General features: G+C 38.1%; 2 protein-coding genes across 4 annotated transcripts in view; one reads left to right on the top strand and one right to left on the bottom strand.

The window, feature by feature from the left end:
- The first annotated feature begins 489 nt into the window (after window positions 1-489).
- LOC113524385 (caspase-8) lies at window positions 490-4,858 on the top strand. 2 transcript variants are annotated; one of them, XM_034310898.2, is made up of 7 exons: window positions 490-643; window positions 2,110-2,184; window positions 2,445-2,741; window positions 2,820-2,842; window positions 3,078-3,186; window positions 3,573-4,086; window positions 4,496-4,858. In XM_034310898.2, exons 3-7 carry the CDS (start codon window positions 2,447-2,449, stop codon window positions 4,656-4,658), a joined length of 1,104 nt encoding a protein of 367 aa, XP_034166789.2. In that variant the 5' UTR covers window positions 490-643; window positions 2,110-2,184; window positions 2,445-2,446; the 3' UTR covers window positions 4,659-4,858. The 2 variants fall into 2 exon arrangements, with proteins under 2 accessions (XP_034166789.2, XP_034166790.2); XM_034310899.2 differs by lacking the exon at window positions 2,110-2,184 and having other exon boundaries at window positions 515-643.
- Window positions 4,859-7,548: 2,690 nt separating this feature from the next.
- hectd3 (HECT domain containing 3) overlaps window positions 7,549-14,292 on the bottom strand; it is a 19,001-nt gene continuing 12,257 nt past the window's right edge. For both annotated transcript variants that reach the window (XM_053239708.1, XM_053239709.1), the window contains exons 14-21: window positions 13,973-14,086; window positions 12,500-12,589; window positions 11,968-12,174; window positions 11,085-11,214; window positions 8,431-8,505; window positions 8,074-8,155; window positions 7,899-7,970; window positions 7,549-7,778 (exon numbers count right to left, since the gene is read on the bottom strand). In XM_053239708.1, coding sequence (XP_053095683.1) covers window positions 7,694-7,778; window positions 7,899-7,970; window positions 8,074-8,155; window positions 8,431-8,505; window positions 11,085-11,214; window positions 11,968-12,174; window positions 12,500-12,589; window positions 13,973-14,086 — 855 coding nt within the window. In that variant the 3' untranslated portion in view covers window positions 7,549-7,693. The remainder of the gene's footprint in view (window positions 7,779-7,898; window positions 7,971-8,073; window positions 8,156-8,430; window positions 8,506-11,084; window positions 11,215-11,967; window positions 12,175-12,499; window positions 12,590-13,972; window positions 14,087-14,292) is intronic.

Below are 14,292 nucleotides of genomic sequence, written 5' to 3'. Positions count from 1 at the left end.
GGGTTTATGATTAACAGATCAGAAGAAGCTCATACTTATATTATTTAGTACGTGATTACACAACTGAACTGCTGTAAGGTGGTCTTGGGACGTTGCTGTAAATGATTCATTCATTCTGCTGTTATTTCTGATCAGGTGCAATTGATTCATCAGCTACAATTCATTAGGAAAATCGCTAATGCTTTCTGTGATGAACTCCATCTTAACAGGAACTGGCTTAATGGATTCCATCAGATTCCTGTTCATTTTCATTAGGAATTTTTTAGGTTACTATTAAATACCAGCAGAAGCCAACAGGACCTTCTTTTAAAGGTAGATAATTATCATCAAAATAAGAACTGATAAGCCATCATTAAGCATTAGGAGAAATAACATCAGAAATAACAGCAGAATGAATGAATAATTTACAGCAACGTCCCAAGACCACCTTACAGCAGTTCAGTTGTGTAATCACGTACTAAATAATATAAGTATGAGCTTCTTCTGATCTGTTAATCATAAACCCAGAACAGTTTCGTTATGAGATAAACCCGCCTCCATATGAGATAAACCCGCCTCCATCTCTTCTCTTTCTGACACTGAACTTCTACAGCAGCCGGAAAACACCAACAAATCTTCCACACCTAGCAGTGAGACACTAAAGGTAAGGAAGCTCTCAGTGTAAAATTAAACTGGTTAGAGTAAAGGAAATATATATAATATAATAATACAGAATATAATATATTATAACCCGTGTGTAATGCAGGACTGAAGTACTAATTTTTATGTTTCTCATGAATTAATAATCCAGAGATTTTAAAGATAGTGTAGGATTAATCACTGAGGACAAATAACCTGCAATATATTGTGTAATTATTTGGTTTTATTCATTTTCAATTCAGAGAGCAGAGTGAAAAGAATTCTCTCTCTCTCTCTCTCTCTCTCTCTCTCTCTCTCTCTCTCTCTCTTTCTCTCTCTCTCTCTCTCTCTCTCTCTCTCTGCCCTGTAGATTTTCCTGTTTAGTGAGACCTGTGAAAATTTACATTTACATTTACATTTATGGCATTTGGCAAATGCTCTTATCCAGAGTGACTTATAGAAGTGCTTTGAGTCTCTATCAATAAATACATCCTGATACTGATTCACTAGGTCACAGACTAAGAGTCCTATCAGTCTATAAACTCTGTCAGGGAGGTGATATAGTAAAAAGCACACAGACAACACAAAGATTTTTTTATACTATTTTTCCCCGATATTATTTGATAGTATCCGGTTTAGTTTCTCTCCGCAGCAGGGCAGGGCTCAGACATGTTCACAGTGCAGCACTTCTGAGAGTTTTATTTTGAGCTTGAACTCAAGCAGAAAGAAATAAAGTCATATTTAGTTTAAGGCATGCTTTTCACATGACAGTGACACACCTTCTGATTTTACTATATATATATATATATATATATAAAAGAATAAAGGATCCCAGATACATGTGCATCATAATCTATAAAAGCTGTCAGTGCAAAACAGGAAGTGTGAACCCTGTCCTGCTGCCAGCGAGGAACTAAACCGGAAGTGCTGATTGTCCTGAAGTGCTGCTGGTACAAACTCAACAATGGGAGCATATTGTGTAATTATTTGCCAAATAGCATTTTCCAAATGCTATTGTATGTACGGGTGAGAACATCAACACTGTACTGTAACTTTATTTATACAGCACATTTCACACATTTAAAATGGAGCTCATAATGTTTCAGTGTGAATAAAAAAAAAAACAGAGAAATAATAAAATAGGCAAATAATATTAATATAACAATATAAATAACTATAAAATATAAAAAAATAGTAAGTGTGTGAAAATAGAATAAAAATACAATAAAAATAAAATAATTAAAATAATATAATAGTAATGAAAAAGCAAGGTAAATAAAAGCTGTGAAAAATATGTTTTAGCTTTTATTTATTTATTTATTTATTTATCCTGCACAAGTTGAAGCGTGTTTGTTGTAGTAGTAGAACTTTTGAAAGTTGAAAGTTGAACTTTTGGAGTGCTTGAACTTAAAATGCACTAAACCCCGCCCATTTAAACACACAAATGGTTTTAAATAAACTCCAAAACTAGATTTTTATGTTTTTTTCTAGAGATACCGCCATACTGTTGTCCATAACAAGGGACAGGAACAAAAAGCTCAGAAACATTAAATCTGATTTGACCTGGTAAGTTAAAACTCACAGTTCTTTCTCTCATAACCACCTTTCCTATTAGTTTCATTCTAGTTATTAATAATTTATAGTAGCTACTAAATATTTTCCTTTATGGTAAATATGTGACTAATAAAATGGCATATTAAGGTGTTAGGATTACACTATTGGACCTTAAGGACTCTGCTATGCCTCTGAGACTAGTTATACACGGTTTAGTACAAAAATAGTTCCTTTTCTCAGACAGTCTCAAATGTTCTTATTTTGTCTTACAGTCATGGAGACTGTGCGTAAGAACAAGGTCTTTCTCATCGACACTCTGTCCGCCGACGCCAGCATCGTTTTACAGCACGTCCAGAACGACAACATCATCACCAGACGCGACTACAACAATCTTAACCAGCCCAACCACACACACGAGCAGATCATCATTAAACTTCTGGATAATGTGACGAACAAGGGTAATGACGCGTGTCACAAATTTCTACAGATGTTGGAGAAAGAAGAGCTTCAGGAGATTTTCCCTCGGCTGAAGGAGCTCTTCACACCTGATCATACATCACATGATCCAGGTAATTGTACATGAGACATATTGTTGTATCTGTGTGTTTTAGAGACAGCTGGTGACGAGTCTGTTTTCCTCTTTACAGAAAGTCCAGCCAAGGCCACTGAGGTGATTATAATACAGAGAATTAGTTCATGCTGTGATCATCTCCAGTCCTGTATGGTCAGAGTACAGCTTGATAAATTCCCTGCTCTAAAACATCCACAGTGTTTTAGACTCCAGGGCTCCAGGACTGCAGTTCGGCTCCATGATTTCGGATGTTAACAGAAATGTGTACTTTCATAACGCTGGGTAAAATTAGTTACAGAGAGGTGATGTTTTATTAATAACAATGTGTTTTCAGATGGGTGAATATAAAATGTCCCGTAAACCTCGTGGTGTCTGTCTGATCATCAACAATATGGACTTTGGTGACCCTAAGAAATACCGACATGGATCTGATAAGGATGAAGGTGTGTAGTTTTATTATATTTATATCTTCAGAGTGTAACTGCAGTGTACTTCAGTAATAAATGTAAAACTGCTTCAGAAATATTTGCTTTGCTTAAAGAGCTGAAATTTAGTGGAACACAGTGCAGTGTTTATTTCCTCTACATTTACTACTGAAATATTGCACATAGATAGATAGAATCTGGCTCATTGTTTTTAGGAAATATGAATAACTATTGTGTGAAAGGGTCTAATTGGTCTTGAAGAGTTTGAGGAATCTGAATTTATTACTGTCTCTATTTTGCAAAAAGTCTTTAACTACGAACAAACCCCAAGTCTGAGTGTGATCTTTTAAGATAAGACATAAAACAGATATTAAAAAATTTCTTTTTTTCTGTTTATCTATCAGAGTCTCTTAAAAAGGTGTTTGAATGGCTGGGTTTCACTGTGGAGGTGCAGAGGGACCAAACCGCAGAACAGATGAAGACCATCCTGAGGACGTGGAGCAAAGAAAACCATAAAGGCGACTGTTTCGTGTGCTGCATCCTCAGCCATGGCACCACTGATGGGGTGCATGGGACAGATGGAGGCATCGTTTCAAGAGAGGACATCTTCAGCCCATTTTATGGAAATTCCTGTCGGAGTCTGAACGATAAGCCCAAAGTGTTCTTCATTCAGGCCTGCCGTGGAAGACAGCTCCATCCAATAGTTCAAGTCCAGGCTGATGGACACAAAGAAGAGATAGCAGGAGAGGAAGAAGAAGAAGAAGAATTAGAAACAGATGCTGAAACTGTCATTCTGGATGGGGCAGATTTCTTTGTGGCAAGGTCGACTATTAAAGGGTACTTCTCTTTCAGGAATTCGAAATCTGGTTCCTGGTTCATCCAGTCTTTGTGTGAGCAGCTAACAAAATACTGTCCAGAGTAAGTACTGAATAAAAATAAAGTAAGTAATGAGTAATCATTATGAACAGTGAGGTAATAAAGTTATAAAGCCCAAACTGAGTGTAGAAAATGAATTGCTATATTGTTGAAATTGTTGTATTGTTTTCATGTGAACTTATAAAAAAGTTTCAACCATTTTAATTTGTTTTCACTAATTTTCACAAAAGGAAGTTAGATTGCAATGCTTTTCTGTTCTTAAAAACTACAGTCATGTTCACTCGTCCCTGGGCTTATAAGGGCTCATTTAACAATCTTCCTCTTGTTTAATAAAGTACCTGAGCGGCTGTTAGGATGGTGACATCTAAGGTGTTACATCTCACGTGCTGGAGTGGTGGTACTAATTGTACTAAATCCTCTTTATGTCTGTTTTTATTATTAATTTTCTCAGGGGTGAAGACATCAACTCCATCCTTGTCAGGACCAATGAGGAAGTCAGTAGAAGACTTAGTGAAATCAAACGAAAGGAGCAAAACCTAATACAAGACAAAAAAGTCAAACAGATGCCGATCTATAACAGCACCCTGAGGAAGCGTCTGGTGTTCAAACCTTAATGAGCAGGTGTACAGGTGTTCCTAATAAAGTGGCCAATGAGTCTATTTTGGCTAATTGCTTTTTGCTTCTAGATTTTGTCATTTTATTTTAATACTCTGGAATTTGTATTCTTGGATTTTTTTATTATTCTTTGATTATTCTTGATTTTATTGATTGATTTTTGCATTATACTTCATTAAATTTAGATTCTTCATCTCAACCTTCTTGACTGGGACGCTTCCTTTCTCTCCTCTGGAGAAGGTTATTTATCTTTTACTCCACAACACACATTTTATTACATGAAATGTTGATTCATTTTCATTACAATTCTAGGTAATAAAATAAATAATAAGTAATAAGCAAATGTTATGAAACAGTATATAAAGGTCTTCTTGGTCATTTTATTTCATTTTAATCAAGGTATAGAATAAAAAAACAAAGGAAAAAGCTGCTCAGAAAATGCTGCACATTTAGTATTTAAAATTAATATATCATATTAAGTGACAGCCAAATTTTAATTCATAATGAAATTCCAAATGGATGTTTTGAAAATATTGGTCTGGTTTCACCTTGCATTCTGAAACTTAGGGTCCAGCTTCCTTTTTTATTACTGAATTGCCGTCGCAGTTTCCTTTGAAATTAGCAGAGTTTTCCTGTTTGCTTGTTTTCTTGCCAAGAACTAACAGGAACATCGTCACCTTGTGAGCATGACCTCACGACTGCAGGCTATAAAAGAAAACATCTACATCACACTCATCCTCTTTCCCATTCTCATCTTGTCAAATAGTTAAAGAAGTGGGTTCATTTTTGCTAATCTTCATTATTTCACTTGCACATAAGCAGATAAAAGGTCTAGAGTTGATTTCAAGCATGGTATTTACATTTAGAATCAAGCCATCATTAGGCTGAAGAAGTGAAATGTTCTGCAATGGCCAAGTCAGTCACCTGACCTGAATCCAACTGAGCTGCATTTCACTCGCTGAAGGTAAAACTGAAGGCAACACACCATAAGTGAAGACAGCTGCAGTAAAGACCTGGCAGATCATCACCAGTGAAGAAGCCCAGCGTCTGTGATGCCTGTGGATTCCAAACTTCAGGCAGTCATTGACAGCAAACGATTAAAAATGACAATTTAATTTATGATGGTTAATTTGTCCAACACTTTCGGACCATTAAAAAGAAGAGGGAGGGAAGGCACATTTCAACTCCAGTATACTGTAGTAGACAGCTAAAATAACAATAACTTTGTCTCGGTCCAAATATTTATGGACCTAATTGTATACATTACAGTAGGAGACTCAGCTGCATGTGTAGCTATGTGGGCCATGGGCTCTAAGTTTGTCGCCCTGCTTCCTGGGGATGATCGCGTTACGTCAATGAATAACATCCTCACGTAAGTATTTCTGTTGTCGATGTGGGTGAGTGCAAGGTGAATGGCTGTGAAAGTGGATTGGTGTTGTCTGGGATGCTGGCTTTAATGTGTGCCATGACTAGTCTCTCAAAGCATTATTAGAATATTACTGGTGTGAATGCAGCATTTTTGGCACAGGTGCTGTGTTTAAGGTAGATAGGAACAGTAGTTTGAGCCGGGGACTAGTTATAAATGTCTGTACAGACCTCAGCTAGCTGATGTGCACACACTCTGGTCCAGCAGCCTTCTGTGAGTTTACCTTCCTCAGACGTCTCCTCACATCAGCTGTGGACAGCTGAAGCTGAAGCGCTGTGGTCCTGCAGTAGGGCTCTGGGTTGCATAAAAAGTATTGAGTACATTTGGCAAGCAGGCAGCTGGTTTACCTTCGTAACCTGTGATGGTTTTAGGCCTTTCACATGTGGCATGGATCAGAAGTGATGAAGTCATCTTCATTTCATAGTCTGTAGATGTTCTTGGCAGACTTCTGAATGATCTCTATTCCCATTTTAACTGCTGTATCACAGGATGCATCTTCACTGTTCATCCATGGTTTCTGGTTGGGTAAAGTCCTTATCTTTTTTTTTTTCAGTCATGACACTAAAACACTCACCTCAAGGTCGATGTCAGAGCACTGAGCAGTTGCTTCTGGAGCATTGTTTCAGCTCCCTCAGACCATACTGCCACTCAAGACTTCACCCATTTGAAGAGCTGAGAGTTTGCAGGCAGCAAGAACAGGGACATGTGATCTGATTTCCCAAGGTGGTGGTGGGGAGTTGCTTTGTAGGCTCTGGGTATGTTACTGTAAGCGTTGTCTAGAATGTTGTTCCCCTCATGGGACAGTCGAGGGGGAGGATGGATGTAGTTTTGATTAATTAAAATCAGCAGTAATAATAAAGAGTCCCTCAGGGGGTGCTGATTCCTGTATGCTAATAGCTTTCGAGAAAATTGTGAGTGCCTCTTTAGCATTAGACTGACGGTGGATGTAAACAGCGTTGACAATGACAGTAATGGCAGTAATGATGGTTAGAATTTGCTACAGGAGAGAGAATCCATGGTATTTTATCATTAAATACTCTAAGTCCAGTGAGCAGTGTTTCTCGACTATAGTTTCATCTGTGCACCACTTACTTTTAATATAGATGCATAATCCGCTTACATTATTCAAGATGGAGCAGTTCTGTCAGCCCTGAGCGTTAGCATTCCGTCCAGTTGAACAGCCGTGTTATGGAGCCACGTTTCAGTAAAAACTGAAACTCAGTGGTCTCTCATTTCTCCCCATGTGGACAGCCTGAGTTGGAGTTCTACCAGTTTGTCTTTAAGAGATCAGACTTTTGGCCAAAAACTTTAGAAGGCTCAGAAGCATTGTTCTCTTAGGCGTAGCCTTTAGCCTAGCACGTAGCCCAGCTCTCTCTCACACTGCACTTCTATTCAGTCATTATTGATGGATTTACTCAGAATGAAGAAGCACATTTGAAATGAAAGCAACGGGACACTTGAGGTCGTGCATCACAGCAGATTAAACTGCATTCATTTTTAATGGGTTTATTTTGTACAGCTGTTTATATGGGATAGTACAGGTGTGTACAGGTGTGATTATGTAGATTTGTGTTACAGTTACTGATGCAAAAATGTGGCGTGTGTCTGTCACACTTCCCACGGACTCATGTCTGTGTCGATGGCCACACAGTTATACGCAGCGTAGCGAAGTTTCTCCTCACACACCTTCGCACTGCGCAAAACACACACGTCACAGTATTTAAGGAAATAACTCACAGATCTTCAAATTAGATCTAAACCATAAATCCAGGCAATAATGTGCATGTTAAATATACAGATATAAAAAAGTCACCTTGGGTATTTTGGTAAATAAAGCGTGCTGGAACAAGTCGAGGACTGCGGAAGAGCGTCTGTGGTTTCAGATCTGCATAAAAGAATCCAATAAAAGTATTAAAGTGAAGCTAGGTCACACACACACACACACACACACACACACACACACACACACACACTCTGTGCTGTTTTACCCTTGTTTATCAGGGAAGATGTAGATGGGTGCAGGAAGACGACTTCGGCCCGTCACAAACCTCAGGAATCTGCTGCGGTCCTCTGACAAATAAACACAACACACAAGTTTCATTTTTTCAGGATCAGTAATGCTGAGTGCGCTTAAAGTCTAGAGTGCTGCTGTGTTAGACGTCTGACAAAACCCTCATCTAACGTTTATGTAACGCTCATCTAACACCCATCTAACATTCGTATAATGCTCTAATGTTCATCTAACAGGTAACATTTAACCTGAGGTTACGGTTCTGATGCTCAGGGTCTGACAGGACAGTCAGGGTGAGAGTCATGCAGTGTTGAGGAGTGAGTAATTTACTGACCGTTGGTGAAGTTGGTCAGCGCCTCCCACAGGTGCTGCACTCTGACATCATTCTGTTCCAAATCCTCATAACGAGCTGAGAGAGAACAAACACCTCCATTATTACAAACACCTCCATTATTACAAACACCTCCATTATTACAAACACCGCCATTATTACAAACACCTCCATTATTACAAACACCGTCACTATTAAACACCATCATCGTTACAAACATCGTCACTATTACAAACACTGCCACTATTACAAACACCGCCACTATTACAAACACCGCCACTATTACAAACACCGTCACTATTAAACACCGCCACTATTAAACACCGCCACTATTACAAACACCGTCATCGTAACAAACATCGTCATCGTTACAAACATCGTCATCGTTATAAACATCATCATTGTTACAAACACCGCCACTATTACAAACACCGCCACTATTACAAACACCGTCATTATTACAAACACCGTCACTGTTACAAACACCGTCATCGTAACAAACATCGTCATCGTAACAAACATCGTCATCGTTACAAACATCGTCATCGTTATAAACATCGTCATTGTTACAAACACCGCCACTATTACAAACACCGTCATCGTAACAAACATCGTCATCGTTACAAACATCGTCATCGTTATAAACATCGTCATTGTTACAAACACCGCCACTATTACAAACACCGTCATCGTAACAAACATCGTCATCGTAACAAACATCGTCATCGTTACAAACATCGTCATCGTTATAAACATCGTCATTGTTACAAACACCGCCACTATTACAAACACCGCCACTATTACAAACACCGTCACTATTACAAACACCGCCACTATTACAAACACCGTCATCGTAACAAACATCGTCATCGTTACAAACATCGTCATCGTTATAAACATTGTCATTGTTACAAACACCGTCACTATTACAAACACCGTCACTATTAAACACCGTCATTATTACAAACACCGTCATTATTACAAACACCGTCACTATTAAACACCGTCACTATTACAAACACCGTCACTATTACAAACACCGTCACTATTACAAACACCGTCATCGTAACAAACATCGTCATCGTTACAAACATCGTCATCGTTATAAACATCGTCATTGTTACAAACACCGCCACTATTAAACACCTCACTGTTACAAACACCGTCACTGTTACAAACACCGTCACTGTTACAAACACCGTCACTATTAAACACCGTCACTATTAAACACCGTCACTGTTACAAACACCGTCACTATTAAACATTGTCACTATTAAACACCGTCACTGTTACAAACATCGTCACTGTTACAAACACCGTCACTATTAAACACCGTCACTATTAAACACCGTCACTATTAAACACCGTCACTATTAAACACTGTCACTATTAAACACCGTCACTATTAAACACCTCACTGTTAAACACCGTCACTATTAAACACCGTCACTATTAAACACCTCACTGTTACAAACACCGTCACTATTAAACACTGTCACTGTTACAAACACCTCACTGTTACAAACACCTCACTGTTACAAACACCATCACTATTAAACACCTCACTGTTACAAACACCGTCACTGTTAAACACCTCACTGTTACAAACACCGTCACTGTTACAAACACCGTCACTGTTACAAACACCGTCACTATTAAACACCGTCACTATTAAACACCGTCACTGTTACAAACACCGTCACTATTAAACATTGTCACTATTAAACACCGTCACTGTTACAAACATCGTCACTGTTACAAACACCGTCACTATTAAACACCGTCACTATTAAACACCATCACTATTAAACACCGTCACTATTAAACACCGTCACTATTAAACACTGTCACTATTAAACACCGTCACTATTAAACACCTCACTGTTAAACACCGTCACTATTAAACACCGTCACTATTAAACACCTCACTGTTACAAACACCGTCACTATTAAACACTGTCACTGTTACAAACACCTCACTGTTACAAACACCTCACTGTTACAAACACCATCACTATTAAACACCTCACTGTTAAACACCGTCACTATTAAACACCGTCACTGTTACAAACACCGTCACTATTAAACACCGTCACTATTAAACACCGTCACTGTTACAAACACCTCACTGTTACCAACACCGTCACTATTAAACACCGTCACTGTTACAAACACCATCACTATTAAACACCGTCACTGTTACAAACACCGTCACTATTAAACACCGTCACTATTAAACACCGTCACTATTAAACACCGTCACTATTAAACACCGTCACTGTTACAAACACCGTCACTATTAAACACCGTCACTATTAAACACCGTCACTGTTACAAACACCTCACTGTTACCAACACCGTCACTATTAAACACCGTCACTGTTACAAACACCATCACTATTAAACACCGTCACTGTTACAAACACCGTCACTATTAAACACCGTCACTATTAAACACCGTCACTATTAAACACCGTCACTATTAAACACCGTCACTATTAAACACCGTCACTGTTACAAACACCGTCACTATTAAACACCTCACTGTGAGATAAAATAATACAGTTAAATATGTAAAGGTTGGTAATAGAGGCATATGATACAACAGATTTTGAATAATTAAAGCAGTGTTTTTTTTTTATAAATCAGTGACTCACTCATGCGTTTGAGGGCCTCCACAGTGATTTCTGGATCTCCACACACTTTCTTCTCCACTTCCTGCCATGTCAGAAGATCCAGTACAGCCTGAGGAACCACCTTCATTAGACCTGCCTGAATGGCAGCTATCTGTAATAATAATAATAATAATAATAATAATAATAATAATAATAATAACAACATGTAATACAATACATAAACAGAGGATCAGAAAACATGATTTTCACTTCCAAACTGATTAATATTGATTAATAAATAAAAATGTAATTTAATTATAAATGATTATTTTTCCAATATCCAGACAGAGTAACGGTGTTCAGTACAGTCCAGGTGTGCAGTCCAGGTGTGCAGTCCAGGTGTGCAGTCCAGGTGTGCTAACGTGTTCATGGATGTTCATGCTTGCCCTTGAGGTGTTTCTTCAGGTATGCACAGTAAGTGTCCAGGTGGGTATATAGGAATAGGAAGCTGCAATCTGGTGTATACAGGTTTCCCCAGGTGTGTACACAGACACGCCTACCTGTATTCAGATGTGTCCATGTCTGTGTATCCGCATGCTCAGTTGTACTCAGGTGTGTACATGTCCGCCCAGGTGTATTCAGGTGGCTACATTCATACCTAGCTGTATTCTGGTGTATTCGTGTGTGTACAGATGTGTTCATGTGTATGCCCAGCTGTATTCAGGTGTTCCTAGGTATGTCCATGGTGTGTATGGCCAGGTGTTCACAGTATTGAGGTGTATTTGGTGGTTCCTAAGTGTGTACAGGTGTGTACAGATGTGTACAGATGCCCCTCAGTGCATTCAGGTACAGGTGTACAGGTGTTCCTGGCTGGATTTAGATGTGTACAGATGTGTACAGGTGTATGTTCAGGTGTGTGTTGTACCTGTTCACGACTCTCCTCCAGCCGGGCTTTCTGCACCAGGCGGATGAACTCCATGCGCTCTTCGTAGCGCACGACTACTGAGCTTCCTCCAGGTATGAGCTCGACGAGGCGGCCGTCGCTCAGCGGTGTGCTGTACACCAGCTCCTGACCAAACCTAAACTCAAACGTGGCCTTGTCCACGTGCTCCATGGCATCTAACAGCTTCACCTACACACACACACACACACACACACACACACACACACACACACGGTCTGAATCAGAGTGAGGGCTTTCCTGTCTCACCTGTCAATCAAATCAACACCAGCCAATCACAGGCTTCTTTACACTTTATTTCACTACATATTCAAAGCTCACAGAGATTTATGGGTAACACACACACACACACACACACACACACACACACACACACACACTGCTCTCCTCTAACACACTAATAGATATTAATTCATTTGGGATGAAGCTGGATATTTAATTATCGTGGTGTTGATTATTTTGGTGTGTAAGTGTTTAATGCTGCAGTGTTTCTGACCAGCACGGAGTCGACTGCAGGAAAATCTTCACTCCAGCTGATGGTTTCTCCGATGAGCTGCTTCCACACCAGACCGGGCAGCGCCAGCACCTGAACACACACACACACACACACACACACACACACACACACACAAAAATAATCTCACCTACAAGCTAAAAATTATATAATAAAAACATCATAAAATAAAATCATAAACTTTAAACCTTAGACATAATAAATTTTTTTTAAAAACACGCACAAATCAATTTGCAATCATTATAAACAATAAAAATTTTAGTAATGCACATTAAAATATTATACATAAAATTAATAATTTATATTAATATTAATATATATATATATATATATATATATATATATATATATATATATATATATATATATATATATAAATATTAATATAAATTATTATACACACACACACAGTACTGTGCAAAAGTCTTGGCACCCTATATTGTTTAGTACAAACTTTGTTATAGATGTTTATTTTCTGACTTCTACATTATTGATTCAGTACAAAATCATTTTAGATTCCAAACATTAGTTTTCCAGCACAAAATGAAACGTTCCAGAAAAATGTTTGTATGTCAGTAAAGAAAGCAGCAGATTCCATAAGAGACACTTTTCAGATAAAAACATAATGAAGGCTGCTGGGTTTCGCTGCAGAAATAAGAAGCGAGTCGACAGTCAAAGTCTCCAGAAGAACTGTGGCTGCTTCTGCAAGATGCTCAGTAACACTTCCAGCTCATTTCCTTATAAAACTGCACACACTGCACCTCAGATACTGCTTTATTTATTTAAAGTGAAGGATCGTCACATTAAATACTGACTTTGTTTCATTTATTACTGTTTACTGCTCTTTATAGGATTTATTTTAAATGTAGAAACATTTAATTTCATTATTTTTGAAGGCGTCTTTACTCTACAGCATGTGCCTAAGACTTTTGCACAGAACTGTATATATATATATATTCAATTATTTCATTTTTTAATTCATTATTTTTCTGTTTCTCTTCAGCCTGATTTCTAAGGAGGATGTTACTTAGAATCTTTTCTTAAAGGTTCTACACAGAAGAGTGTATTTAGATATAAAACACATTTGTTTATGTGGTGGAAATTCACTAATCTAAAACATAAAAATAAATGAAAATACTCAACAAATTTATAAAATAAAATAATAAAAAACCCACAAAAACGAATACAAACCAATACAAACAATATAAACCAAGAAGTAAACTAAAAGTATAAATAACTGATATTAAACTAACAGGAGATTCAGTTTAATATTTAGATGTTTTTACACTGAATTCTGTCTCAGTGGTAAATGATGGACTCTTGACTAATCGTCTGATGAAGCTGAATCCTCAGTGAGACGCTGCCGAGGCTTTGTTTAATTATAATAGAATAATTCTGTAAAATCTGATGAAAGGTAAATTTATTATTGTGATGTGAAAATAATCTCTCAGTCACCAGGAAGTCTTTCCCCCGAAGTGCCGCGCCCATCAGCTGCCCGATCCACTCAAACTTCTGGAAATCTCGACACGACGGATTCGGCACGTAAAAATCTCTCGCTTCTCCCGCTCCCTGACGCAAAAACACACACACACACACACACACACACACACACACACACACACAAAATACATTGACACATAAATCACTCCACTTACACAGAAACATGATGTTTTACAGTAATAATCATCATCGACTGATAATGTAATTATTGGTTGTAGATCTTATTAATCGCTCGATGATGAAATCGCTCATAAATGTCAACTCAGCACATTTAT

This window comes from Pangasianodon hypophthalmus, chromosome 14 (assembly GCF_027358585.1).
Source record: "Pangasianodon hypophthalmus isolate fPanHyp1 chromosome 14, fPanHyp1.pri, whole genome shotgun sequence".
NCBI lineage: Eukaryota > Metazoa > Chordata > Actinopteri > Siluriformes > Pangasiidae > Pangasianodon > Pangasianodon hypophthalmus.
The sequence above is the reverse complement of the archived record's forward strand: the minus strand, read 5'-3'. Positions and strand labels throughout refer to the sequence as shown.